The 27,568-nt window shown below is 36.9% G+C and overlaps 1 protein-coding gene across 1 annotated transcript in view; it reads right to left on the bottom strand.

Annotated features, from left to right (window-relative positions):
• Nucleotides 1-4,550: 4,550 nt before the first annotated feature.
• The window catches only part of BTBD9 (BTB domain containing 9), a 113,901-nt gene continuing 90,883 nt past the window's right edge, over nt 4,551-27,568 (bottom strand). The window contains exons 11-12 of the mRNA XM_059467585.1: nt 18,541-18,619; nt 4,551-13,897 (exon numbers count right to left, since the gene is read on the bottom strand). Coding sequence (XP_059323568.1) covers nt 13,793-13,897; nt 18,541-18,619 — 184 coding nt within the window. The 3' untranslated portion in view covers nt 4,551-13,792. The remainder of the gene's footprint in view (nt 13,898-18,540; nt 18,620-27,568) is intronic.

Here is a 27,568-nt window from a genome sequence, read left to right as displayed (position 1 = left end):
TTTTATTCCCCTACTAAGGTTTAATCAGGACAGTACTAAGACAGCATTAAAAGCATGGGGAATTGCTTTCCTTGTCCAATCACTTCCAAAGGTAGCCATTCCCATCTGGTATTACCATTAATAACCAGATAAATCACAATGTAACTGTAATGTAAGTTTATATATTAGTAGCAAACTTCTACTAACATTATATAGCTTAGAACATGGCTAAAGGATCATTGTGACATATGTTCCATTTATATTAATAAACCCCCATTTATCTGTTTATTAATAGTGAAACTTTAGCTTAGAAACACATCTATAACATAAAGCATCACCTCCATTATGTGATACTGAAGTCTGAGCAGTGTAAGTAGCAATAAAACCATACTATGTCAGCACCTTGGCAAAAATATCTCTTTACCCAGCGGCTGATAACAAAATGTGATAATGTCACATCTGAATTAAAACAACAAGGATAGTTATGCAGAGGTTTAGCAGAGAGCATTCAGCATAAAGAACACACCTGACAGAAACAGATCTATTTCTACCACATTCTCCTTTCTTAAAATACACATTGTAAGTGTTCATGTCATTAGGCTGCTGGAAAGCAAGACCTTTTCAGATCCTTATAGCGGCATCAGTTGAACACATTGCAATGATGGATTGATAGTAATTTGCCTTGTAAACAGAATGCACTTATAGACCTGCACCAGGCAGCCTCAGCTGTGCCTTAAGCAAATTTCTAATACTCTTACCATGCCCTTCATTGATATGTACATTTGTCAGTGCATGATCTCTTTGTACGTGTGCCTAATGAAACCATTAAATCAAGCTGCAAAATGGCTATTTATCAAAAAGTAAATACCTCTGAACAGAGCTCAGACTTCATCTCATGCATCTCCAAGGCAAGGGCAATTAGGAGTAATTGTTGCTAGAATCACTTTCACATGGTTTTTAAGCAGCAATCCTGGAACCTGTGACAAAGCTTACTACCTAAGGACACAACAGCCCATATTTTCAAAGCTCACACATTCTCTGTATCGCATTTGGGACCTCTCATTAGCAAAGCGTGTGCATGAGCACAGCTGATTTGCTGGTGGCCATTTGCATACATCAGGTGTGCAGAAATATGTGTGAGCATGCATCACCTACAAGGCAAAGAGGTTTTTGTATTAAATAAGCACAGCTGTGTCTCAGTCTCTGCTCTTGCCCACACATGAGCTCCAGGCAGTAGATCCAACTATTTGAGAGTTCCCAAGGCATGAGGGAGTGGCTAAGGGTAGATCAGGGAGGATGGACTGGAGTGCAGTTACACCTCCATGAGGATTTTAGCCCGGAGAACAGGAGGTTCAGGGGAGACCTTATAGCTCTCTGCAACCCCTGAAAAGAGGGTGTAGTTGGGTGGGGATCAGCCTTTTCTCCCTGGCAACCAGTGCCAGGATGAGACACAGCCTCAGGCTGTGCCAGAGGAGGTTCAGGTTGGACCTCAGGGGGAATTTCTCCACAGAACAGTTGATTCAACATTGGAATGGACAGCCCAGAGGTGCTGGAGTCACCATCCCTGAAGATGTTTGAGAAATGACTGGAAATGGCATTTAATGCCATTATCTATTTAAGAAGGTGGTGTTCAGTAAATGATCTCAGAGATCTTTTCCCATCTGAGTCTGGTTCTGAGGATGACCAAAGCCCTTGGCTATTCTATAGCTGTGCCTCCCTGGCTGGGGCAGGTTCCTCCCTTACATACAGCACATGCAGGTGTCCAGCAGCAGCTCGTGTCTTCTACAAACCACCCCACAAACGTGAGTGAAGGACTATGAATGAAACTGCGGACTGACAAGCAAGTCTCAGGTAGAAGCACACATATGACCTGGCAGATGGGAAAATGTAAAAGCTATTGCACAGTGCACAGAAGGGTGACTCCTCTTCATTACCTCCTCAATAGACACACAATGGGAACACTAAGGATGGCTTTGTAGAAGAGATAATTAACTAACAAATACATTTAGTGCCTTGAAGAAGTGAATGAACACAAGGATACCAGTGATCTAGTGGGTATATTTAGGTTTCCAAAAAGATACTCAGTTGTCACAGGGTGTAGAATGTCCCCTCACAAAAAATAATGTTCAGATGATAGAAAACCAAACATACCTTTTATATTATAAAAACACTTCCTTCTTGCCAACCTGATTTTATTCCAGAGATGGTGATATTTCCATGCTAAGAATACCACTATCTCCCTTACACACATGCTGTGAACATTCTCATCTGAAAAACACGGAGGTGTTTGATCAAGCAGAGCTGCAGATGCGTTTCCATGCACACACTGAGAACAACCAGCCCGTGCCCTCTGCAGGCCAGAAGGGTTCCTGTGCAATCACACAGTTTGTTGCTGAGGGAGGGGGGAAGATTTGTGAATATTTCAGTTTCTCCCTGAGTCATGCAGTCTTCAAGGAAAAACACTTAGCAATTTAACCATCAACCTTCAAGTTAATGTTTACCACCTTCAAAAGCAGACAAGGAACAGTCTTTCATAAACAGGACTAAAGGTGGCACTGCACAGACCAGGCACTTCCCAATGACTCGGCTGCAACAAGGAGCACTTCTGTGACGTGTCTACTCTTATTAAGAGGGATATGCTTTTATCTCTATATCTCAGTTCTCGCTTTTGAGGTAAAACCCACACTCTTCCAGCTGCAGAAGGTCGACATATTATTGGATGAGAAAAAGGGAAAGAGAATGGCAAAGCATGAAAATACAAACTCAAATAAAATTTTATACGATTATTTCTTTTTTGCCTTGAGCTATAAGGCAACCATTGCCTACTTTCCAGGATGTTTAATTTAATTAACACAGCCTACAAGGATATTTAAGCAGCAGTTAATAGATTATAATATACAAAATGAATTAGCAACAAAAACGTCCTGTTAGTGCATTTTGCTTTGTATTGTAATGATAAAATGATGGTGATTTGATCGGTATCTGGTCTTACTGAAATGATGTGTCATGGTGTTTTAAGCTTCAATTGCCACTGCTCAAGCAATCGAGCCCATCACTTAGAATTAGAAACAACTTTGAAATAAATCCTCAGGCTGTAGCAGAGACAGTGCTGACTGCACTCCACTACTGCTTGCAAAGGCAGCTCTGTATTTCCGCTTCAGTCTCCACTCTCTTCATGAGCCCTCCCTGCTGATGATTTTGCCTAAGCACAAAGATAAACTGGACCCTTACCAGAGCAAGGAGAAAGAATATTTCTTCTTAGATTTGTTCTCATCCTACCTGCTTTCCTCTTCTCTAAGATTTTTTTAATGTGTTTTTTCTTGTTGTTTAATATATCCAGCCCTCATTACAAACTGCATTATCTTGAACACAATCAAAATTTTGCTGAGGGCTGCAATGCAAATTTCCCAAAGGCCTCAAGAGGCCTCTGATTTGTCAAGACAGTAAAGTCATTGACTCTCTTCTTAACTTGGACACATGGCATGGGAATGCAGATGGCTCCAGCATGAGCTTCTTCTCATTGACTGGGTTATACTGCTTTCTGGCTGGCTTTCAGCCTGTACCTTATTATGCACACAGCATTTCAAAAGTAAGGCGTCCTCACCTCACTATTTCCACCCATGTCACAATTTAGTAACTGAGCTGAGGGGCAGCTTATGCTTCAGAATTTACACATCTGCTTCTTAAAATGAACAGGAGGATCTGAAACTTAAAAAAATTCTCATTTTTATTCTCAGAATCTAATAATAACTGTCAAACATATTTACTATTGTATGACTAATCAAAGCACAAAAGAAATTAGATTTAATTACATTATGGCATTGTATGGCTTGCTGTGGTACCTCAGTTTGATCTTACAACTTAGTACCATCTTTTTTTGAGTTTGACCTCTCCACTGTCTAGGTACTTTTATGAAGAAACTAGCATGACATACAAATGTTTAGAAGACTACATGATGAAGGAATGTAGCATAGCTACAGAGAGAGACTGGAGAACAGTCACTGCTTTAGGGCATGAGGTTCTGAAAGATGGGCAAGGCTCACAAAAATTCTGTTTGATATGTGAGGCTGATAAGCCAGGAAGATAAAGGTCTAATACTCATTAATCAAACATTCAATGCTCCCACCTTTCATGGTAGTCTGATGGGTTTATCAGCTAAAAACCTCTGAAAAATTAAGCCTTTTTCGGTTTTTAGGAAACAGAATCCCAAGTCTCACAATATTAGTCCACTTTTTTTGTGAAATAAAGTGAAATACTGATTCATACCCTTCATCCAGAGAGTGTAGCAGCACATAATGGTAGCAACACCCAGCACCTGTTGGTCCAGACATTTGCAGCAGTGGATGCCTGGTGGCCTGGAATCACAGTGAAAATCACCCCCATTTTCTATGTTGATATTAAGACTGTGTTGTTATGAGTTATGAGTTATATATCAATGATGGGGTTATTAACTACCTTGATCTGATGAGAAATCAATACAGTTCTGCCCAAAGTCTTCTATTCACACATGCAATATATGAGCAGCATCAGACAGGTTCTAATATTAAGTTAAAAAAACTACAGACAAGCAGTGAAGCACAAAAGATCACTTTATTTTCCAAATCACACCTCTCTCATTCTTGAAAAGGTGTATTTCTAATTGTTACTATTTTAAATATACTCTATATTTTCCTGTGAAGTTAAATACTTTGAAGAAGAATCCCCAAAGAAATAAATACCAAGCACAACAGTTTCACTTTATTATTTGCTTTGAGCATTGTCTGGTCCTGCATCCACTCTGGCACTCTGCTGCTCTTTGAAACTGTAAAAATCCACAGCCCTCTGCTTATCAGCTGTTAATACAAACTGTTAATACAATGCCAGAGCATGCACAAAATAGCTTACAGCAGTTTAATAATTCTAAAACTTTTGTTACAAATACACACATTGCTACTAAGAAAATAATTGGGATGCTTATTTTTCTGGATGCTCATAGAAAATTCCATGTTACAAAATGCTTGTTTGATGATATGCATGTCTGCTGGTGAAAAGGAAATCAGTACTAACGAGGTTTGCCGGGTGGTTTAATGGATATCTTACAAAACCAGACAATTCCCAAAGTTACCAACTGGATCACTGCAGCACAATCTGCAACCACCATTTAACCTGAAACCTAATTAGCTCAAAGGGTCAGTAATGCATATCTGCAACAGTATAAAATGACAATAAAATGACACCAAGGTCATCAGAACACACCATGTGGGGTTTATTCTCATATGATGAGCACAGTCCAATGCAATAGCATGGATCCTGCAGCCAGGGATGGAGGCCTGATGATGCAGCTTTATGATGCTTGTCACAATGATGGAGAGGTGGAAGTTGTCCAGTGCAGGCAGCATCATGTCCCTTGAAAGAGAAAGCTGGAGCACTTCCCATACCAGAAGTTGTGCTCCTGAAAAGCTTTTCTTGAAAGAGGTATCAGCGAGAGCCTGAACAGGTGTGGCTGTGAATTCATCCCAATTACATGTGTCACTTGGGACCACGCTCCTGAAAATGCCATCAGGGTCTGGCAGGCCGGTTTTGCTACATACACATGCACTTAAAGAACATTCCAACATTATGATAGAGGCTAAAAACTGTAGCTGAAACTCGTACCTGTTCACAACAAAGTCTGAGGTAGTTTATAACCACTCTATGTGAAAGAAGGAAAGGGATTTGATGCACAACAATTTCAATATACAATTATAATTGCTACAGAGAAGGCAAAGGTAACAGAGTGTAAAATGGATTTAAATTACTGTCTGTCAAGAAAGAGGAGCCACTAACAGAGAATGAGTGAAAAAGTTCACTAAAAGCTAATCTTCTATTTAGCCAGGCTCCGAACATTAACATTCACTTAAAAAAGAAAGCCAAAGACAATAGTGACACTGAGCAAAAAGGAAAGAACATTTTACGAGAGAATAGGCAAGGTTAACAGACAAAATTGTGAAGTAATACTGAACTTCAGAAAACAAGTCCATGTGCTCAGTATGATGTTTCATATGGACAGGTGAAATACCCACACACAGGGACATTGAAAATTATGAATTCTTTCAAGGTTCACTCGTGATGATGCAGTTAACTTAGAAAAGAGCACTTGCGTACAATTAATGCCTTGGACAATGCACTACTAGCAAATTGAGTGCATAGCTGGTGTACCATGGTGAGAAGGAAATACTTAAAATTTATATAATTTATATTTAAACTGAAGTTATGTAAGCCAGCATAAATCCTGACCTATTTCCTAAGTTCAACAGTAAACTTCTTCCTTATTTTCCTCTTAAGGGTAACAGACTGTAAACAGATCACAGAAGGACAAGGCCCAAATAGTATTTCACACATCCATAGAGAGCCAAATTCAAACATTGCTCACTAGCACTTGACAGCCTAGTGGTAGTTGCCTTTTAGAGTCTGATGTGAATGAAAGGGGATGATTATATTTTGTTCAGCACAGGATAAAGAGGTAAAAGTAAGTAATTTTTAAAAAATTCCTTAATACATCACAACATGCAGGAAAATTACAGGGAACACCCCAGCAGCAGTGATATGATGCTATGTACGGAGGAAAAGAAAAGGAGTAACAAGCAAATTGGGGAAAGCATGTAGGAGAAAGTAACAGCTGGTAAGACTGAGGACAAACAGAATTAGCTCAGACCACAAGAATTGTATCTCTGTGTTGCTCTTGCCATAAAAACTACTAAAGCCTCACTTCCTGTGTTCTCTTTTAGCACTCATATTCAGATGAGTGATAGATTCCTTATGAAATTCCATTTTTAACTAAAAGTAAGGCCATATAGAAACACATCTTTGCAAATAGTCACTCAACTTGCTTAACACGTACGTTTCCATTGCTACATATGCACAGATGCAGCCATGTAATTCCATACCAGTCTTTCTTTCCCCCAAACTCCTCTTTTTGCAACTCCAGCTCTTGCTTTAAGAGATATTTCTAATCTAATCACCCAAGCCTCATGAGCCTCATGAGCTTTGTATTACTACATAAAAACATTCATGTAAGTATTTACCTCTCAAAATGAGTTACACAATTCCTGAAACAGATCCAGATCCTGCAACACCAACACCCTTTTGCCATTCAAAATGGCAAAAACAAACTCAGAGAATAACCCAAACAGGATCCTGGCCTGTAGAAGCAGAAGAAACCTTCCCCTGTTGTCCAGCAATGTACCTGCCATGATTGTTTCAAAAGCCATTTCTCAGCATGACAAATCTCTATGAGAAATTCCTGAGGAGAATCTTACCATCTTTTAGCAAATGAAGATAACTCAAAAATCCAAGAGACAGCTAGAGAAGATACCCAAAAGCCAATTCTGTGGCCTAACCATGTTTCAAAAGCACAAGCTGAAAGTTTTGAGTAAAGACAAAAATTTCTTAACATCTGTGGTTAAACACACTTACTGGATTTCCAGGTATCAACCACTAATCTTGCCACTTAGCAACTACAGCTCAGGAGTACAGAGACAACAGATAGGTGATGTAGACCACAAATTACAGGAATGAAGGAAAGGCTAAACTGGGATTGCTCAGCCTGGAAAAGAGAAGGCTTTAGGATGACCTGACTGTGTCTGTGCAGTACTTAAAGGGAGTCTACAAGAGAGATGGAGATGGATGTTTTACACAGACATGTACAGGCAGGACAAGGGGGAATGGCTTCAAACTGACAGAGAGCAGGTTTAGATTAGGTATTAGGAAGAAATTCTCTACTGTGAGGGTGGTGAGGCACTGGAACAGGTTGCCCAGAGAAGTTGCAGATGACCATCCCTGGAAGTGTCCAAGATCAGCTTGGATGGGTCTCTGAGCAACCTGGTCTAGTGAAATGTGTTCCTGTCATGGAAGGGAGGTGGGAACTCGATGATCTTTGAGGTCCCTTCCAACCCAATCATTCTGTGATTCCCTGATCCCTCTCCAGAAAGACACAGTGATAACTACTGTTCACCTGGACTACCGGGCACATAGTTTAGATACCTTCATCTGAGCGGTGATACTGTCCAACTCACTTGGTATTCCAGGACTTGGCTAGTATTTTTTGGACACACAGAATTTGTATAAAAGACCATATTAGATTCATTTTGTAAATTCCTCAGACTGCTTAATATAACTGATTGAAATTGTTGATGTGTATCTGTCGATTTTCAGGAGTCAGAGGATTAATTCTGAAAATGATGAGAAACATGTTTTAACTGAGCATCTACACAAAGAGAATAGAAGTGCCAAAATGATAAGTACAAAAAGGATGAATAAAAGTTCATTTTACCAGTAGTGTAGCTTTCCCTCCTCTGTGATAGCCCAGGGCCTAAAGAAGTAAGAGGCACTGGAGAGGCATGTTTACACCTGTGCAGGGTGATGCCACCACTCAATCAAATATTTAGTAATCTGAACTTAAATTCCATTACATTCATGTGAGGAATCAATTATAATTTCTTCAGAACACTGAGTTGGCATTATTGTATTAGGCTGCAAGGAACAGTACAAGAAGTACTTCTCTAATGACTGGCTGTGTGAAAATGGATAATGTCATGGGTGTATGGAGCTCATTCTTCATTTCCACCATCTGGACATGCCCTAGTAATTAAACACATACAGTATGATAAGATGGGTATGTGGTTGCACAGGCAGTCAGAATGTGGGCATATGACAGATACCTGTAGTTTCCTTACAGCATATGACAGATACCTGTAGTTTCCTTACACTATGCTGCAGTTTTTAAATTGGGCTTTCTTTATCTAAAGGATGTTGCAGAGCAATTTAAAAACTTTTCATGTAAGCATTCAAAGACAGACTCAGATTCCACCATGGAATGTGAGTGGGACTTTGTCATTACTTCAGCCAAAGCTTTGCAACAAAAGCTTGGCAAGGGCCAAAAAGACTGCAGGGTGTTTTTCAGCAGGTAATGGAAGTTCTATGAAGGTTCACTCAGTAAATACTGCAAACCATGGTAGACAAGGTAGCTAGGAGGAATATCTGTGTTCTTCAGACTGCACACATCTTTGAGATCAGCATTTAGCTTGCTTTTTATTATATATACACCTCACTACAGCCAAATCGCCAATATTTAACAACTAGACAAAAACTTTGGACTGGTTCACCTGTACCATTCTTAGACATTTACAGTTTTAAAGCAACCAGCATCCTGCCATACCACAACAGCAGCATTTCACACCTGCCTGCATAGTTGTTTTTTTTTTTCATTTTGGAGCTTTAGAACACATTCTAAATGCAAGCTAAATAATTAGCTATGACCTCAATTTTACATATATATATATATATATATATATATATATATATATGGATGGATGAGTAAGCAGTCCTAAAACTTTACCCAGGACCTTTACTTCTGTATCCTGAACAAAGCTTTGTGGAGCTTCCACATATATATATATATGAGTTAACTAGTACAAATGACAACAACAATCAGTTCAGAGAGAACTAACAATTCTAACCTAAACAGAGCCATTAACTGAGAGATGGGGATGGAAACCAGGCCTCAAGCATCCTCTGGGATCTACAATTACTTTTGAAGCATGGTTTAGTCCTCTGGCAACTGATATGATGATGCACCAGCCTAAACATTTACTCTTGGATACATTAACTCTTACTGGTTCTATCATTTGCTCTACTACTCTAGTCACAACAACAAAATTACCAATGCATTTGCTTGTTCATTTGGTAGTAGACTAACACCTGTCAAAATATAAGCCAATTAATATTTTCATAGATAAATTCAATCTATAGTTTGTGAAATCAAAGTTCTAACCCCTTACTAAGCATCTCTGAGTGGGCGTCACTTTGTAACCAGAACTACGATGACACAACAATCAGACAAGAAAGGCAATAACTTTGTCATCTAATTTTTGTACTGAAAATTTAATTAGACAAACAATTACAGACTTCTTTTGCTTTCTTTTATGGAAACTAACTCTCATCAAGTCAGGTACTCAACTGAAAACTCTCTAATGTTGTCATTAGTAAAGATGAAGATGCATTAAACTGAATTTTTCAGCAATGCTGAGAAGCACTGAGCTCTTACATGAGTTGTCATAATGAATAACTTATTTTCATGGAGAAAAGAAGAAAGAAATGAAGCTCTGAAGGAAGAAAACTGCAATGAAGAAGAGTTCTTACTCTAACAAAATTAGCAATTTCTTCTCTGTATTGTCTTTTACATTAGACTTGCATTAACTTCTCATTGTAATTCCATTTAACAGCCATTTGAACTTGTTTTAAAGCTGATTGGAAAGGGCTTGAAAAGCATCTTGAAAAATTGTAAAGCCACACAATGTTTGCTCACTTCAAAAATTAATTTCCTCAGATAGTAATTTTACCCTACATTCTGTGAATAAAAACCCTTTTATTTTCATTTGGAAAAAGTTAACTAAATAAAAAGATTTTAGAAAAGCCTTTGCTGAGCTCTACAGGAGTTAAGTCTAAGCCTGAATTCAACCTATGGAAGTAAAATTGAGAAAAGAAGGCTTGGGGAATTTAAAGATGCTGAAGTACCAAATAGAATCAATGGCTCAATATAGTCAGTATAGTTATTTCCATCATGCAGAACTCTTAAGGTCTATTTTATAGATTCTGATTAGAAAGCAATGAATACCTGGTCCGTTCTGCTCTAACCTTGTTCCAAATAGAATAAGACTGATTACACAGTTCTGAATAATTACAGCATTTCATCACTTTGGTAAACCTTGATATTATGCCATAACAGCACAAGTTAGTTTTCCTAAAAGAAAAAGCAAAGATAAAAAAGAAAAGGAAAAAAAAAAACTTCAGAGGAATATACAGGAAGTATATGTGAACTTGGGAGTCAATAAACACAGACAATAATTAGAAAGAAGAGAACATTCACACAAAACCACAAATCAGTTCTGTGTTGTATCCTCCTTTGTCACTACTAATACATTGCTAACACAATGTTTAAGACAACAGATCTCTTCTAGGCAATACAGGTAATTAGGGGTGTTTGTTGGGGGGCAGCATTGGAAGACCCAGTGGAGTTCAGCTCTCTGTAAACATTTTAGCTTTAAATAAGGAGAGTAAAGGTTGAAAGTGTGAAGGGCTTGTGGCAGGGCTTGCCTTAAAAGCCTGGGAGCTTACTGGGCTCATCTTGATGCCAGGTTCTCAGAGCAACTCTAAATAAATCAAAGACTCTGAGAAAGGCCAATTGTGACTGAGAAGTAGTCTAATACTAAAGATTGCTATTCACCTGAATGAAGGGACAATGCAAAGTTAGTTTTTCTTTTTATTGATTGATGGGGGTGGGAAACTGAAGGGTCTGTAGGACCTCAAGAGTTTTTGCTTTGGGGATTTCAGATATGTTCATCCAGATTCTTGGCAGAGAGTGAATGTCATGGGAAATAGACATTTCTTTTCCACTGTGAGTTACAGGACAAGATCAAACAGATGTTCCATAGGTTATAGCCTACAAGACTTATTTGTATCATAAAAATTAACTGTGCACATCAAAGATTATAAATGGAAAAATTCCATTCTTTCTCTGGGAGCCTAAGCTCAGAACAGATGGCACAACACTTTTTTAGCTTTCTTGACATTCTCTACAATGTTGGCTACTAAATAATAACAGCTAGGAAGTTATGTCCTTTGCTTACCCACAGTCTGAGAAAAGCAGGCTGGTTTGATGGAACTGCAAAGAAATACCACCACTGCCATGCAAGGACTTATCTACCAAAAGCAAGATATCCTCCAGGCATCTCAGTAGTTCCAGCATGGATTGCAACTGAAAAGGTTTTCTGCTCCTAAAGGGAAAAAAATTCCAACATTTCGGACTTGTACATGAACATGGGAATGGTGCCCTCAGTAGCTGGTCTTAATTCTTCCATGCTCCAAAGGCTGTTAAGCCATAAGGTAATCAGCCCTGCAGACTGGAAGGTGGCTGGCACATGCAGCATCCTGCCTCACAACTCTGCACTGTCCAAGGCAGCTGTGGCACATGAATTAGAAGCTTTATACAGCACAGTGGGCATCCATCTTCACCAGCAGACATTCACATTCATAGCAGTGGGAAGGGAAGGAACTGCATGCAAATGTCAGAACTAAATTGTAATTTGGCAATGAAAAATACTATATTATTATTGATAAAGCCTAATCAATTTTATTTGAAAGAAAAGGGATGCTTTTCTTATTTGAAATATCCTCTGATTCATTGCTACCACTGATTATATTTCTTCTTGGGTTTAGCACAACTAGTATCCAACAGGGAAATTATTTCAAATTAAGCAGTGTGATAAATTAAGATACAATTTGCTATGTTGATATAACTCATTTTATCACTATGGTTATGTAATAGAAAGCCATATTTATCCTGCACTAGCTTTGTTTTCTTCTGGCAAGGTTATTTATTACCACAGGAAATTCCAACTTCATAAAACTGGTTAGCTGACATTTCGAATATAATGCACTTTGTGAGGAGGAGCAAGCATCCTAATCAATTTTGCCAATTATACCAGCATTTGTCTTAATCCAAGATCTCTTTATCCCATACGGAAAGGCTGGCATGGAGCTCTTCCTAAAAGTCATGCAGATCTGGAGAGTAAGAGATTACATCATCATCAGTGTGAAAACAGAATAAACAAAGTAGCAGGACACGTAATCCAGACAGATATGGATGGATAATGAATTCTGTGACTGGAAAGTAAGAACCAGATCTTTTACAATACAGTGCAAAAGTGTCACGTTTTATGAAGATCATGAGAACGGTTAATGCATACACAGCCTTTGAACTTTTAGCTCCAGACTGTAAAACAACTCTTCTTGGAAAAATGTAAATTATCTGCAAATTCATCTTTTGGTATTTGAACAACTGCTTGTCAGTGACCAGATGGAGTTCCACTTTTCTAAACCAAACATTTTTGATGTTCTGTTGCAAGTTGTCTTAGGCAGGCAGAATTTAAATAATCATCTTCAGGAGTGAAAAAATACAATTTTCTTCAAGATGGATGTTTGATTTAGAAACTTCCTTTGAATTTGTACTTTGAAAAGTCAACTAAGGTCAAGATTAATATAGATACATTAATTAGTTTGTTAATATTATGAATGCTTTTCTTATCATCCCACTGATGAATGAGAGAATTTGCATCTCAGCAGGTAAACATGTCTGATACTTCCTTAATCTACTGTACAGCATTTGCTATAGTCAAAAATAAGAAACTAAGTGGAATACAGAATCAAAATGATTTAGAAAACAGATTACTAGTTACAAAGGAATATGGATGAAGAATCACTTTAAAAATAAAATATATTCTGGACTGATGTGTTCCATAAACATTTTTTTGCTAATAAAAGCCTCTAGGGAACAAATACTTATTTCATATGCTTTCCATTCTGCTTGAGTGATTTTAGATTTCCACTGTAGCTCTGCCTTTTATTCCCTTCTGTTTTCCTTGCCTTGGTTAGATTAGAGAGGTAGGGTGTTAATGGGGTACTTGATGAAGATTGAAGACCTATTTTCTCCCCCCTTGGAGACCAGCCTGATTTGAACATATCGAGGACAGTGCAACAGTCTCTTCATGTCCTTGGGAGAAAGCCTTTACAAATACTTTTCAATACTTCCAGCTTTGAGACATGGTCCCCTTCATTCACAAAGAAAAAAAAGGCGCCAGCACAAGAAGGTTCTGAATAATTTCATAGAATGTCAGTGGGGCTGCAAAAGCTCCCGTTCAACCTCCTTTACGGTTGGTGAACATGAGGATGCGAGGTGGATCCAGGAGGGGAATGCAGGGAAGCAGATGCTCGCAGCTCCAACAGGGCAAGACACAAACTACTGTCCACCAGTCCCCACCTCTGTTGTTGCTACTTCCTTACTACTCTCGTCCTTGTGGGTACTGTTTTGTGCTGGGCACTCAAAATGCACACAGTGAAACACCTGGAGAGAACAAAAAATGAAGATAAAGCAAAACACTTTAATGCTGGCAAAAGCACGATCAAAGTAAGATGAACTCTACATGGAAGTCTATGTGGAAGTCTGCAGGCCAGTGACAAAGTCAAAACAGAATGTTTCACCATGAGGTCAAAAAACGTTTACTCATGGGCAATAAACATTAGGCAGGGACAACACTGGAGCAAGATAAGGCCTTCAAATTATACCAACCTTTATATATAGCACTAAAAATCAGAAAGATAGCTCCAAAACATATAGGGATATTTGTAAACTTTTCTTTGCCAACTAGTAGAAATACTTACTACATGCTATTGAATAACAACAATTATATTAGTAGCCTTAAACACATTTTATGATCTAATCACTTCCTCAAGAGGCTGAATGTTCATGCACACTAGAAATGAAATTTAAATCATTACCAACATGATTCTATTTCAAGATTGCCCTCTGCTGTAATAACAATGGCAGCTCTACAGACAAGTCCTGGAGTATGTAGGAAGGCATTCAGAGTGTCCAAGGTGGCTGCTGCTTCATCAGATGAAATATTCCTTTTGAAATAGTGATCATTTTCTGATGATTCAAACAATAACTGGGACCAGTGTGCAGGTGACTGTATCTTAGAGTAAGAGGACCATATGCTTAAGCATTTTTCCAATTTATTTTCTACTTTACTTACTTCTACTTGTTCTTGAAGAGCCTGGGAGGAGAAGGGGGAGGAACTCTTTAAAATTGTTACAAAACCTCTTTCCACATGATTTCACATTGCTATGAATTGCACAACTTTGCCACATACTAAACTTAAGTATTTTTACACTGCTTTAAATTTGCTATTTTCCCATGCATTATAGTTTAAAAACTAAAGCTCAATGATTATTAAATCCTGAATTTTAAACTTATTGTCTTAACTTTGTATACTTTTATGACTTCTTCTATTATTCTTGTCTTTAAAGCTCTTCTCACAAACAAAGGTAATCTCTTATAATCTTAACTGCCCTTTCCCAGACCCTTTCAAATTAATATGGGCAAAATCAAATATCATAAACAAGACATGGATATATTACATATTCATACAAGACTACAGAATACTATATTTTTTATCTTTTCCCCAATATAACCTAAAATCCTATTATTCTTTTTGACCATCCCTGCTCAAGTGAACATTGAGCAGACATCTGCACTGACATGTCTGCAGTAGCCCCAGGTCTTTTCTGAGGATGTAGCTAGCTAATTTGAATTCTGACAGCATATATAAAATTAATTTAAAAAATCTTCAATCAATGCCTTTTTTGCCTTTTTTTTTTTTTAATTCCCATTATATTTTCTTGTGCCCCTCAGTGTAAGCTTTTTATGCAGATACATTGCAATACATGCTTATATTTATATATATACACTCATGCTCACATAAAGATGTATTGCTATGTCTTTATATATACATATATATGAACGGATTACAAATCTGCACAGGCACTCACACATAGACACGTGCACAAAATGGTTTTCCTCTGCATTTCTTCTGCTTTTTCCTAAAGCTGAACTAATTCCTATACTGGCATGCATTCTCTCCATCTGTTACAGTTCTTGAGAAGCCAATTTTTGTATTTATCTACACTTCTAGAGAAGTCCCTTTTGTACTCATTCCACTCCTGTGTTTTTCAAGTAACAGCTACTGTAATTTTTCCAGCTGCACTTTTCAGGATAAGGCCTTGCAGAAAAGAACATTCTCTCATCTGTAAGATGCTGCTTGAAAGGAAGCACAGAATGTGATGGAGGTCTCTAAGCCAGAAGATTCTGTATTTCTACTGTATTCCACAATAATAGCATTTCTCATTTAAAATCTCACTTTACGTGGTGATACAGCTTTTTTAAACATAGTGTGGACAGCCCTGAAATTTAGCTAATACTAGTATAGAAAGTCAGAAGTACACAATTCTTAAATTGTAACTTTCATGTTTACTGATTCTTTCACATCAAATTCTTAATGGTGAAAACATGTGGCATATTGAGAAGCCTATGAATTTGGAACATTATTCTCAGTTACTGTGCCACCTCAGCATATAAGGAATACAGTGTGGGAAAAGCCTAAGACTGAGAAGCACAATTGAGCCCAGCTGCTTCATCCAGTATCAGAGTTCAGCATTTCAGAACAGTATCACTAAAACAAACAATCTTGCATGTGCTTCTCTCAAAAGAAAAAATGACAGCTCAGGATCATCCTGTGACCCACATCATGTTCTACTTCTCATGGATATTTTAAGAGAGGTCGGGCACACAAAGCAGGAAGGCCAAGTACAAATACACTGGCACAGTAATTTGTAAGATAAAGCCCTCACATCAGCAGCTAGGTGTCCTTTCCAGGTCAGTGATACTGGAGAGGAATAACAAGAGAAAACTTACATAAAGTAATCAGGTGACCCAGCTGACAAATAATGACAAGGAAAAAAAATTCTTTTCTCTACAAAAGTAGGAATTGTGTAAGCTTAAGAAAACAGAAAGTTACACTTCTATCATGTTCTAATATACCAAAAGCTATTCAAACTCCAGGTCAAAAAATCTGTGAACATGCCTTTCCAAACTTGGAAAATGTTATGAGAAAAAGATGAGCTTAAAAGATTAAAGAATTCACAAAATGGAGAAATTTTATGGGATTTCTTTTAAATTCCAAAAATCAACTCTTCCCTTTAGGATGTACAGATTGTGTTTCAAAGTTCAAAGGTATTTGTTGGTAGAACAAGTAAGGAGTATTTTGTACCTATTACAGTAACACTCCATGATAAGAATATGATTCAGAATGCTGAATATGCTGTATATTTTATTTAAAATGAAAATGGTTTGACAGACTGTACAAGCAGCTGTGGGCAAGTAATTCTGGACACTGCTTTTATTCTTACTGAAGACATTACTGAGACTATAGAACAAACCAAGACTTGGCTTACACTGTTCCTATTTAATTTGTAAATATGAAAAATATCTTGCTGCTTTCTTTGGAAAATTAAAATCTATGACAAAACATTACAGACCTTCTGTTTAATATATATATATATATATATATTTAAAAGTAATTTAGTAATATGTGTACACTGACAATGTTCCTTCTCTATTGGTGTTAGAAGAAGTAATTTAAAAAATAAAAACCAAATTAGTGCTGGATACAGATTTTACAGACAAAAGAGGAAAAGATAAAGGAGAACAGCATGTGTTTATAATTCAACTGAGACACTACATGAATAGCTGTAGCCTCTATCTATACTCATCTTCACTACAGTTATGCTGTGCTCTATATAAATAATTATACAGGATATTAAATTCCTTGGAAATAGTAACCAATTTAAAATTAGATTTATGGCTAAAAGGCTCTTGCTCTTCAGGGCTTAAAGCTACCTTCAAGAACTCAAAGCTGAAAGTAATGTTTCATGCATTGCTAAGTTTATGCAATGCACCTCATTCTTTTTTAACAAAGAGTTGGAATTCACAAACACTGGCATGAGAGGAAACAAGACTGTCAATAAGGATCAGCAATGGAAGAAGCCTTCTTCACTCATGTACTACCCATAGGCAGCTTCTGACACTAATTCTAAGGACTCATTGAGGCTGAACTGTACGTGGTGGGAGACACTGCTCAGAAACACAAAATAAAAATATGTATTCCCAGTTCTGATGCTTGGTCAGCCACTTTCCAGCTGTTGGCTGAGATGTTGATATCTGGTGCTGCTTTTGTTTGCAGGAGTTGCACTACAACAGGGAACAGAAATGCCATTGGACAATGCTCCCAGTGCTTAGGAACCAGCAACCCCAAATGCTAAATACAATCAGAAAACCTCACCTCTGGAGCTGACAAATTCTAATGAACTCAAATGTAGTATTGTTACCTCAAGCTCAGTGTAAAGCATCAAAGTACCATGTCTGGTGGTGAGTTACACCTGTGGGACACAGACAGGCAGGTCTAGACACACAAGCAGTGGCCTTTGGAGCCTCTTATAATGTGCTGATCTCACTAAGACATGCATAAACTCTTAAATTCATAAATGTAAATTGTTTCACTGAAGTAAAGAGTAAAATCTGGAATTAATCTGAGACAATACACAATGACTACAAAAGAGAGAAGCACAAGTAAACAAAGATGGGATGATTTTGCACTTTCTTTTTATACAGAAAAATATTTTTGTCTGTATAAAATGAAAAAACATCTTCAGGGTTGGCCACTATTAGTCAATCAATTTACCAGGTATGAAAATTAATTTTAAGGGACTCTTATTCAAATAAGATTTTCTTATGAATAATGAGATTTTTCTTATGTTTTGTTAATTAAAAAGATAATATACGGATGATAAAACCCAAGTAGATCAGAGACCATGCACCTTTCTCTAGTGCACTAAATTGGTATTTTAATTGTTCATCAAAATAAGGATTAATTTAAAACCAAACCCAATAGGAGTGTTTGATGGCAGTGTGGAAAGGTCAAAACGAGGAACAGGTAATAACACTGTTCAAGCATTTTGCTAGAGTGCCAGAGCAAAAACATGAAGTATGTACATTTGACAAGTATGTACATTTATCAATTTCACAGCAAGATATGAAAAACTTTTGTAGTATATTCTTGAAGAATATAGGGTTTTTTAGAAGTTCCTTACCTCATTAGCTGTGTTGCGAGTTCCAACTATTCTGATAAAAGATGCAGGCTGTTTATCAAAAGTGATTGTTTGCCAGGATCTACAAAGAAAATTCAGAAATACACACAAATATTGAACATAGTCACAAAAGCCTCCAATAAAACATACAAAATGCATTCAAGTGACAGTATGTACTATTATCACTTAAGAGGGCAAATGGAGAAAGTGAATTGCTTGAATTTCCAGCACTACTTCCTCATTTTTAAGTCTTGACTCTGCTTATGCAATTTCATACATACCTAATACCATTATATTTTGTATCCAGGGACAACAATCATACTATTGAAGCTGAAAGTTAAAAAAATAGACAAAGAAAAAAGACCTGATAAAAGCTGAAAACCTTTGACCAATATTGACTGTATTAGATTATAAAAAAGGTCAGATAAATAAAAGTGCATCCTCCTATTAATTTCTCATGAGGAATCACCAGAATTTGGTTAAAGAAAATTACAACTCTAGGAGGAAAAAAAAAAAACCAAATCACCTAAAACCTCAAACTTTTCCCACTCTACGTGGAGCAGTAGCGAAAGAGGAGCCAAGGTTTCTTTGTGTGGACCAAGGTCCTTCCAGGAAGTTACAAATGCCACAAAGCACCATTTGCAGTTCGGGTTGTGAGCATTTCCCCATCCTGACACAGCGGCAGTGAGGAGAAAAGACAACTCTCCCAGAGCTAGTGTATCATTTTCAGGCTAGACTGAGAACACTAGAGGTACACTGGGACCACTGTAATCTTTGTTCCTCACTTTCATCTGATCTGAGTGGGGTGCAACACCTCAAGCAGCCTAATACACAGAAGGAAAAGCACACCAGAACTTTGTGCTCACAGTACAACAAAACAAATAAAAAGAATACCAGGAACTAAACGTTTCAGTTGGGCACCAGTTTAGTACTTGAACATATTAAAATTTAAATTATTTTATATTCATAAAACATGAAAAAAAAATCCAGAATTTAACTTCTCAGCCAAACTAGACTCTATCATAGAAGGCCTCAGAAATAAATTGAAGTTAGGTTAACTTGATTAATTTACTATGGAAAAAAGCTGGATAGTTTTTCAGAATGGGTTCTGAATACCTGCAGAAGTGTTCATGTAAGAAAAAGGGGACCTAAGTAAAACTGGAATAGAACACCACACACTGCCAGCAGACAATCCCAAAGCCTGGCAGTATGAACAGCTTCATTGCTGACTACTTCTCTGACATTTGATTTTTCTCTTGTTGGGAAAACCCCCTTTGTCACAAACATAGCATTTCTCAGCTTAATTTAGTTGGCTATTACTTTTATCACAGCTGTCCAGTTATATTTGCTTAAGGAAGATTACAAATCCAATCAAGTCCTAATTTCAAATAGTTTACATGATAACAGGTGTGGTTTGTGGCAGGCCTCAGAGGTTACGCAGTTATCTACCTAATGGTATGGTTTATTTATATGCTTTATGTGGCTATACCTCTATTTTAAAGCTCAGGTTGGTTCTTCATGCTCTATATAAAATATAAAATGGGAACAGACTATTTTGTTGATTGTTTCAAGACCTGAAAGATTGTTATGATTTATTCTTCTTGATATCCCTTCTAACCTTACTCTAGTACGGTCAGTCAATCTCCATGGGCAAAGAGAACTTGTTATCTTGAACTACAATGTCCCAAAGATGAGAGGCTGGGACAAAGAGATGATCACAGCACTGCTTCTCATAACAAAGCACTGCCTCAGTATGCATTGTGCATATGCTTTGACATTTATACACAAAAACTTGATTCAAGGAGAACGATGATGTAAAAACCAGTTTGCTTTCTAGTGATTTGGAAAATATTTTAAAGCTGCACTAAATAAAAGAGTTTAAAATCCTAAAGGAGCTATTAAGAAGAGCCTGTGCGCCTCGAGACACTAATGTAGAGTTTGTGTTCTGTGATAAGAAAATAGGTTAATTAGAGACCACAAACTAGAATAGAAGTGGGTCTGTATTTATTTCCATTAATTCTGAGCACTGGTCAGATACACACTGCAAGAGCTCAGTGCAGAATTTCCAAGCATGGCAATAAATGCCATTGTCTGTGCCATGATGTGATACCAGGGAGGCTCATGATTTATTTGGGAATACATCTGAAGAGCACAGATAGTAAGAGAGGTTGAGAAAAAGATCTCTGAAGATTGTTTTGATGACATACTTCCAGACCAACTCCTCCAGGAAGTTCCTATGCTTGTTCACTTCCCACTGCATTGCAAGTCCTTACTTTCTGCTACAATGGCAGTACTAGGATTTGATCATAATTACTCCTTTAATAATATTAAAATATAATGGAAAAGAATAAAAACATTTCTTGAGGGTGTTTTAGATAGCATATTCAGTCCTAAGAATATTTACTATTTTGGTATGTGTCCATTTTACTCCTTTCTCATTGGAAAAAGAAAGTCAAAATTACATACAATTTGTAAGCCAGATATAAAATGCAATAATATTGCCACTAGAGAATTAATACTTAATTGCATAATGAGAAAATTAGAGGTCTCATTTTATTTTCTTAGCAAAAAGGAGAAAAGCCAAATAGAAGACAAGCCAAGTGGATTGGGAAGAATAATTTTTGAAATAAGCAAGGCAAACCTTCACTAGAAAGATGCATGGATTTGACTGCAACAGTACATTTGAGATTGTCTATATATGCAAAGCAATACCTCTACAGTATACACATTATTATGCAGCAAAGAGATAATTTATGCATGTAACTATACCCTGATGAGAAAAGGGATTTCTTACAGAACATTATACAGGCATATCTGACCTCTTTTTTACATTTTTTGCTGATACAACAAATTCATTTAGAATTCTATTAATGTATAGAGCCATAACAATTTTTCAGTGGTGTTCCTCAAAGACATCACAGGTAATCCTCAAGTTTTTTTTAACCTTCCTTTTTTACTACTAGTTATCTTTGCTGGTACTATTTTCATAATTTCAGTTTCTCTGTAGAAATTTTATTTTGCAAATTGTTTTGTAGCCATGTCATTTATCTAGTCCTGCCATGCCTATATGCTTACTTTACATTTTCCTTGCACAAGTTTGTCTTTCTATTCTCAAAATCACTTTTGAGTGTCTTTACAAAAATTTCCTCCAAACTTTATACATTGCTTTCATATTGATTCACACATAAGTCACTCTGTAACAGGAACAGCAGCATTAAAGCAGATCAAAAGCACTTCATTTTTAGCCTGGGATTAGATAGTCCTGTGTAATGGATGGCATTTTTTCCCCTTTACTCCCCATATGCCAAACAAACAAATTTTTCAAACCGGTGGCAATACTTATACTGTCTTTACCTGAGACACAGTAATAAAGAAGCTATCAGAATTTACTTCTCTCATAAAATGACACTGCTGTCTTTTGGACTTTTTGTGCCTCTGTACAGCTTATTAGTGACCCTATAACAAATGTAGTTTTCAGGGTTTAGCTTTATTAAATATTCAGGCAGTGTTGATATTTTTTATGCTTTGACACCTGCCTTGCTGGTTGATTTGTTTTAGATTTGCTGGCTCAGTCTGCAGCAGTTCTGGTCATCACTTTCACAACAGAAATAATCACTGCGTTAAGTTGAGGTTTCCATCTCAAAGAGAAACCCAGGACTAGCACCCTACTCAGATTTATACCAGGATCCTCAAGCTGAAATGCAGCACTAAAAGTTGTTTGGCTAGCAGCTCCATTTTAAAAAAGAAATTAGCCTCGTTACAGTCCTGCAGGGTTTAACACTCCACATCTCACCTCAGCCACACGACTTCTAACTCTTTTTCTGCCTGACTCCCCTAAGGAGATGCAGTAATTGATGATTAGCATTCCAAAGCCAAGCCTGCATCCTGTGAGCCTGTCATATTTAATTACATTTTAACTATATTCGTCTTCTATAATAGCCTGAACATAATTTAGATAATTATCTTTTGCTCTCTTATTCTCTGACTCTGCCTGTCTCACTTAGAGCTCCTTGCAATGAAAATCACTTTCTCTGTTTAAACATATAAACAGACTCTTGGGCCAAGAATTTTCACCTCTCCAACAGCAACAGCTGAAAACATGATGGCTTTGTGCATCTCACAATCTCTTCACCACACTCTATTCAGAGAAAGGAAAAAGATCACTAGAAATCATCCCACTTTCGGGTTTCTTCTTCTCCTTTTCCTTATTAGGCTGTTGCAAGAATGCAAGAAATTCCAGGTAAACCAAATTAATACCTTGCTATTCATTAAACTATCTGTAGCTCCAAAATAGCAATTCACCTCCTAAAGAACATAATGGGTTTTTTTCAGGATTTGGAATACTTTCCTTGTTATTTCTAAGAAAAGCTGCTATCTTTCTAAAGATTTATTACACATAATAGGACATAAATAGTGATTCTTCCCCAATATTTCTTTCTCTTCCAGAAAGAACAAATTAACAAAGAAGGGGAAGCTTATATTTTATTGAGGTTTTCTAATGAGCCAGTGGCACTACACAATACTACACACTGTGGGCTTACCGGAGCAGCACTGATGAGAGCTGAAACCCAGTTCAGGCCAAAGATGTCAGACAAAAGAAAAAGCTGCTACATGTAACTAACATTCATCAAGCTGTAATAACCATATCATATTCCTATCAAAGCTTGCTTTAGGCTGAGCATGTACATTTTCAATGTGCATATCATGTCTCCTCACTTTCCAAGATGACATACAACTTCCATACTTCTGTTCCTCACTCTCAGAAAAAAAAAAAAGCAAAGCAGACTTTGAAGCAAATTTAACCTCCATTCCTCCATTTTACTTTCTAATATTTGTCTACATATTCCTTATTCTACAGTATGTGATGAAACACTTCTTAGCTTATTTTGATGTTGACTTTTTCAACTGTAGCTATGTATTTTTAATGGAATTTGTAAAAGCAAGTAACAGGACAATGAAAGAAGAGTTGTGGCCTTTTTCTATATATTAGTCTCATGACTGTACTGATATAAAGAAGACAGATTGTAACCAGCATGTGATGCTGCCAGATAAAATTGTGTGCACAGATAAGCAAGCTTACTGGAGGAGTGCCACAGTATGTTCTGCATGGTATGTTACACCCCCTGCTATGTTAATGAATACCATACTAACCTTTCTTATGGAGTACCTATAAAATAAACACAGAAGCACACAACATAAATGCTATAAAAATAATTGTTATACAGATACTCTTTGTTATAAAAAGGTCTACAGCTACCTTATGAATTGCCTATAAAACCCCTGTTTTCCACTATAACAGCACTAAACAATGAAGGGAATACTCCCTCTCCTGCTACAGCTGTACTTCAACACAGGAACTCAGAAGGACAGACCCTTAAAAAAGTCAGACTGAGGAGCTGACTCAGCCAACCCCTTCCCACCCAGCCTCCCAAGCCATTGAGGGGGGAAGACAAAGCATGAGAAAGAAAATACTGTTAGGAATCAAAGGTCATCAATGTTTTGGTTTATGAATTGAAGCCAAATAAGATAAATTCTACTACTGGTCTACCTCAACTAAAACTGAGTTTCCATCTCATGCTGTGACCATGACCCATGTTTCTCAACAGGTAGCCTATGAAACATGGGGCTCCTAAGGAAGCAAGGAAGGTCCAAGCTGGAAGTAACAACCTTTTATCTGTTCCTCTCAGAGATGGAGGCAAAACTGACCCAGTCATGCATCTTGGCAAAAAAAAACCCCAAAAAAAACCAACAGCCAAAAAAGGACTTCAAGTACTAACAGAGGTAATAAAAATAGTTTGTATAAATAATACAAGAGTCTAGAATAAATGTGAGGATAATAATAAATACTGAAAGTCACCTCTTGCAGTACAGCTTTATATACTGACAAGTAAAAACATGCATGAACATCTTTTGGGAAACTTTCCCTCAAAAGTTATTATTGTAAATATACTTCCCATAAGGACTGCATAAATCTGAAAGCATCTGAACTAAATGGGTAGCTATTTGTAGGATAATTTCTATTATTTGGTCTCTTGCACCAACCCAAACAAAATATCTGTCCTCTATAAGAATACTTTACTAAACTGCTATAAATGTTGCATTGCATAGGATTTGTTGTAGAAACCAAATGTGGGCTTGACAAAACAGACCTACTAGAAAAAAAATTCTGACATATAATACATTTCATAAAGTCTATACTGGCTTTCTGACATCTGTATAAAACTTGTCACTTAAAAGACTCCATAAAGTAACACCTGCTTTCAAAGCCTCAGTGCTAACATTTTTACTTTTTTAGAAAAAGCATTACAAGAAGAAAATGTTAAATATATAATCAAATTGAACAATTGGAAACTGAATGTAATAATTATCTTTCTATCTAAACGAAGCAATCAATTTTCAAATACTTCCACATACCAATGTAGGCAACTCCTGGCATTTCTGTACTGCATAAGCCCATATAATTTAGGTTGCTTACACCTTTTTTCAGTTTCAATAAGTCATCTTTCTTTATTCCCCAAAATATAGCTTATATTTTAAAATCTTACATAAAATTAAATTATTAGCAATTTGCTGGAAACTGGCAGAATGCCACAAGACAAATTTCTACATTGTAGTAAGAATTGTGCATGTAGTACCTACACACACATCCTTGGGGATTGGCAGTAGCAGATGACAGCAGACAAAGGCTGTGAACCGGAGTAACTTGAGAGTTCATCTTCATTCTGTGTACATCAGAGCATACACGCACATGACAAGTCTGCATAATCTCAGAGGCTGAATTGGGTTTTTTGTGCTTACTTGTTACCAATAGTTATTGCTCCTGATGTTCACACAGGAGCAATACCACCTGATGTGGTAGCAAAGATATGAAAAGCCATCCAATGCAACAGCAAACCCAATAATACAATTAATGGGATGCTTTCAACTTTGAAGACTTCTTGTCCCCATAAATCTACAACAGATTGTAGGCTGCTTTTATTATGTAACTTTTCATACCAATGGAAAAGTTGATTAAAAACAAATATATAAGCAATTCTTTTAGAGATATGAGGCAGAAACATGGTCCCCATTAATCAGTTTCCTTGTAGTGTGTACACTAACGCTATTTATCGCACTTGTCTCTCACATTCCCCTGGGTGTAATTTCACGGCCCGCTCATAAAAACTTCACATTTACAGCAACCGCTCTTCTATTACAGTCGATAACATCTAATTGACATGTCAAACCTCCAAGGAATGCAGTAAATTGAACCACAGCCTCTAAGAAGAATAAAACAGTGAAAAAAGTAAATCAGCATGTGCCTCCTCCTAACAGCAATACAAGCTTAGTGAGGTTTGGTAATGGAAGGGAGGAAAACTGTTACCCTTTCTACTACCACACTGAATTATCTATTAACCTCAGTGTCAGAAAGGAAAGCCTTGTGACCTCAGACTGAAACTCACCCACCAAAAACCCTGAACCTGAATCCAGGACTGCAGTAATTTTAGACATGAGAGTGAAGTGAGCCAAGACAGACAAAAGTAACACATACAACTTTTTTTCTGTTACTTTTTGAACAGAAGAAATGAAAATCCCTCAGAATAGTGTCTGGTAAACTGAATTTTAGTATTTAGTTGGGAACTCTCTGCCTTCAAAACTTACAGAGAAAGAACTGGGTAAAATTTCATTAATAGAATTTTTAAAAGAAAGTCATCATGACTCAGGATGAAAGAGCACAAAACAAAGTCAGGCAAAACTTGTTTGCATAGCAACTGAAGTATCAGGAAAAAGGTAGAATGATTTAATAAATATGTACATGATATATAGGAAATCCATTAAGAAAGAAAAATTAGTTTACAGGTATAGAAGAAAAATAATGAAATGAAATTAGGTAGTATGATGATATTCTGTACTGTCATTGAGAAATAAAAAATTCTTACTGTGGGAATTCAGTGTAATAGAAAAACAAAGAGCAAATAGAAGCATCATCTCTTTAAGTATGTGAAACAAATTGACAAAACATTATTCTAAAAAAATAGACCACATGGCACACAGTGCACAAGACCTCAAAAGATGAACCTCAAGATATAGTAATTCTTTCACTTTGTGTTTCATGGTTATAATCTGTCTTGGTAAAAACATTACTGTGAATAAATCAACGGCTTAATACTGCATGAATCTCAATGCAAAACATTTGTAACCCTAAAGATCATAACTGTTTAGGCCATCACAAACAAATGGGTACTTTTCAGAGTTTTGATGAAATTAGATCCTGAATATCAACAACCAAATCAGGGCAAACCTCTTGATTTGACATGGTAACACCTGACTGGCCTCCTGACAGTACAAGGAGATTTCAACAGCTGCTATATTATTTAATTATTTTACCTGTAAGAAAGGCCTACAGACAAAAAAAACCCCCAAACCCTTACATTCTAGGTCATTTGGGAATCTCTTATTCATTAATTTATTATCTTAAGCAACAATGAATTTCAAAGTAAACAAACATAGCCACAAAACAACAGTTCAGGTATTAGGCATTCCTTTCTTATCTCAGGCAGATAATTGGGCCAGTTTCACAAGAGACATGTACAATTTGGATAACTTTTTTGTAGTAATACTTATTCATACAAGCGTTGAGAGGGTGCATGCATGCCTACATGCATGTGGGTATATGCATGCACACACAGACATCTTCAAGAGAGAGAATTTAAGACTGTGAAAGTAAGCCAATGTACTGGCACAAGAGAAGAATAATAATAATTCTTGAAAGTAAATGACCGTTTTGAATTTTTACTTTGAATAGAAGACTATACTACAAATATTTTACACATACTGAATTGCCTTTTCTTCTTAAAAGTATTTTTTCTAGATGGCAATAGCAATACATACATCTATTCTGAATTCACCCATTTTTGCTGGTCTCCAAAGAGACATTCATGTCTTTGCTGGCATGGGGGAAAAACTCAATACCTAAAAAGAAACAGGTAGTGATATTGTGGGTATTATTTGGTATTGCTTATTTTCTCTGAGGCAGAACTGAGCTAACATC

The sequence above is a fragment of the Ammospiza nelsoni genome, chromosome 3 (assembly GCF_027579445.1).
Source record: "Ammospiza nelsoni isolate bAmmNel1 chromosome 3, bAmmNel1.pri, whole genome shotgun sequence".
Classification (NCBI taxonomy): Eukaryota; Metazoa; Chordata; class Aves; order Passeriformes; family Passerellidae; genus Ammospiza; species Ammospiza nelsoni.
The sequence above is the reverse complement of the archived record's forward strand: the minus strand, read 5'-3'. Positions and strand labels throughout refer to the sequence as shown.